This window comes from Eurypyga helias, unplaced genomic scaffold (genome assembly GCF_000690775.1).
Source record: "Eurypyga helias isolate BGI_N326 unplaced genomic scaffold, ASM69077v1 scaffold15072, whole genome shotgun sequence".
Lineage (NCBI taxonomy): Eukaryota > Metazoa > Chordata > Aves > Eurypygiformes > Eurypygidae > Eurypyga > Eurypyga helias.
The window spans coordinates 56,810-58,005 of record NW_010236795.1 but is presented as its reverse complement, the minus strand read 5'-3'; the positions used below and the strand labels follow the sequence as shown (position 1 = coordinate 58,005).

The window sequence follows — 1,196 nt, the reverse complement described above, 5'->3', positions numbered from 1 at the left end:
AGGCTGGATGTGGCTTTGAGCACCCTGGTCTAGTGGAAGGTGTCCCTGCCCGTTGCAGGGGGGTTGGAACTAGATGATCTTTAAGGTCCCTTCCAACCCTAACCATTCTGTGATTCTATGATTCTATGAGCAGGTGGTCCTGTAACAAGCCGAGACAAAGAGCAATTTCAAGGCAAGGATTCATCTCATCCAAAAGCAGACATCTAATTGATAAATCATGCCTTCATAATGCCTACTTCTACTGATATAAAGAGTCTGGAAGGTTCTGATTCAGGTTCATGTCCACCTTGACATCTAAAATGAGCTCCTACCCCTACATTCCAGCAAATACTGTCTTCAGTAGTTACTGGGTTATAGTGTAATCCTAATGCGAAGAATCGTCTATGCATTTCCAAACACCAGGTCTGTCAGTGTTGATTCTCCTGCTGCTTCCTTCAAGTGTGTAAATGTTGTACCAAGTATTCAGAAAAACTGTACATTTAAAGAATATACGTGTACCAAACCATCAGACCTCAATATAAACCAGGACCAATCTGTTGCCTTATCACTGAGAAACTTTGTTTTGGGGCCTTTATTTTTGCTTGCTTGTTTATTTTAAGAGCTAAGTCAATGTTGCTAAAGCTCTTTGAGTGATCCATAATTTTTTGGATTGGGAATAGATGTATGTGAAACTTCTACTGGTAAGCAGAAGGCTGTGTAAAAAAACCCCAACAACTTCCAAGTGTCACAGAATTATTTCCTGCTCACACAAGTAAAGAAGACAAACACAGTTTATACAAATGAATATTTAAATGGCATTACAGCATCCCAAACAGCAGTAAGAAACAGTGTTTGAACTATCAGGAGCATAATTTTAAAGACACAATTAACTCCATCCATTTAGAAGCTGAGAGAAGAGTTCCAGAACAATCAGAAAAAACGAAAACAACTTCCAAACACCTGTAGCTTCACAAAAGCTGATAGACAAAGTGTAATGCGTTTTACCTTAGAAACTGTCAATAATGTATGTAGGTATATTCAAAATCATACCTTTTGGACTTAGTGCTTGTTCTTGGTCTGTACTCATGAGATTCATCTTCTATGCCATTCTGTCTCTTATACCAATCAAACAAAGTGCGCAGGATAGAGGGCAGACAATATTCTGAGAGTGAGCTCATTGAGCTTATTACCTATAGGGTAAATACAAGTCAACAAAT

The 1,196-nt window shown here is 38.7% G+C and overlaps 1 protein-coding gene across 1 annotated transcript in view; it reads right to left on the bottom strand.

The window, feature by feature from the left end:
* Positions 1-1,196, bottom strand: part of LOC104506314 (protein furry homolog) — a gene marked incomplete at its 3' end in the record, with an annotated part of 101,382 nt that overhangs the window by 43,888 nt on the left and 56,298 nt on the right. The window contains exon 5 of the mRNA XM_010147231.1: positions 1,030-1,169. Within this exon, the coding sequence (XP_010145533.1) occupies positions 1,030-1,169 (140 nt within the window). The remainder of the gene's footprint in view (positions 1-1,029; positions 1,170-1,196) is intronic.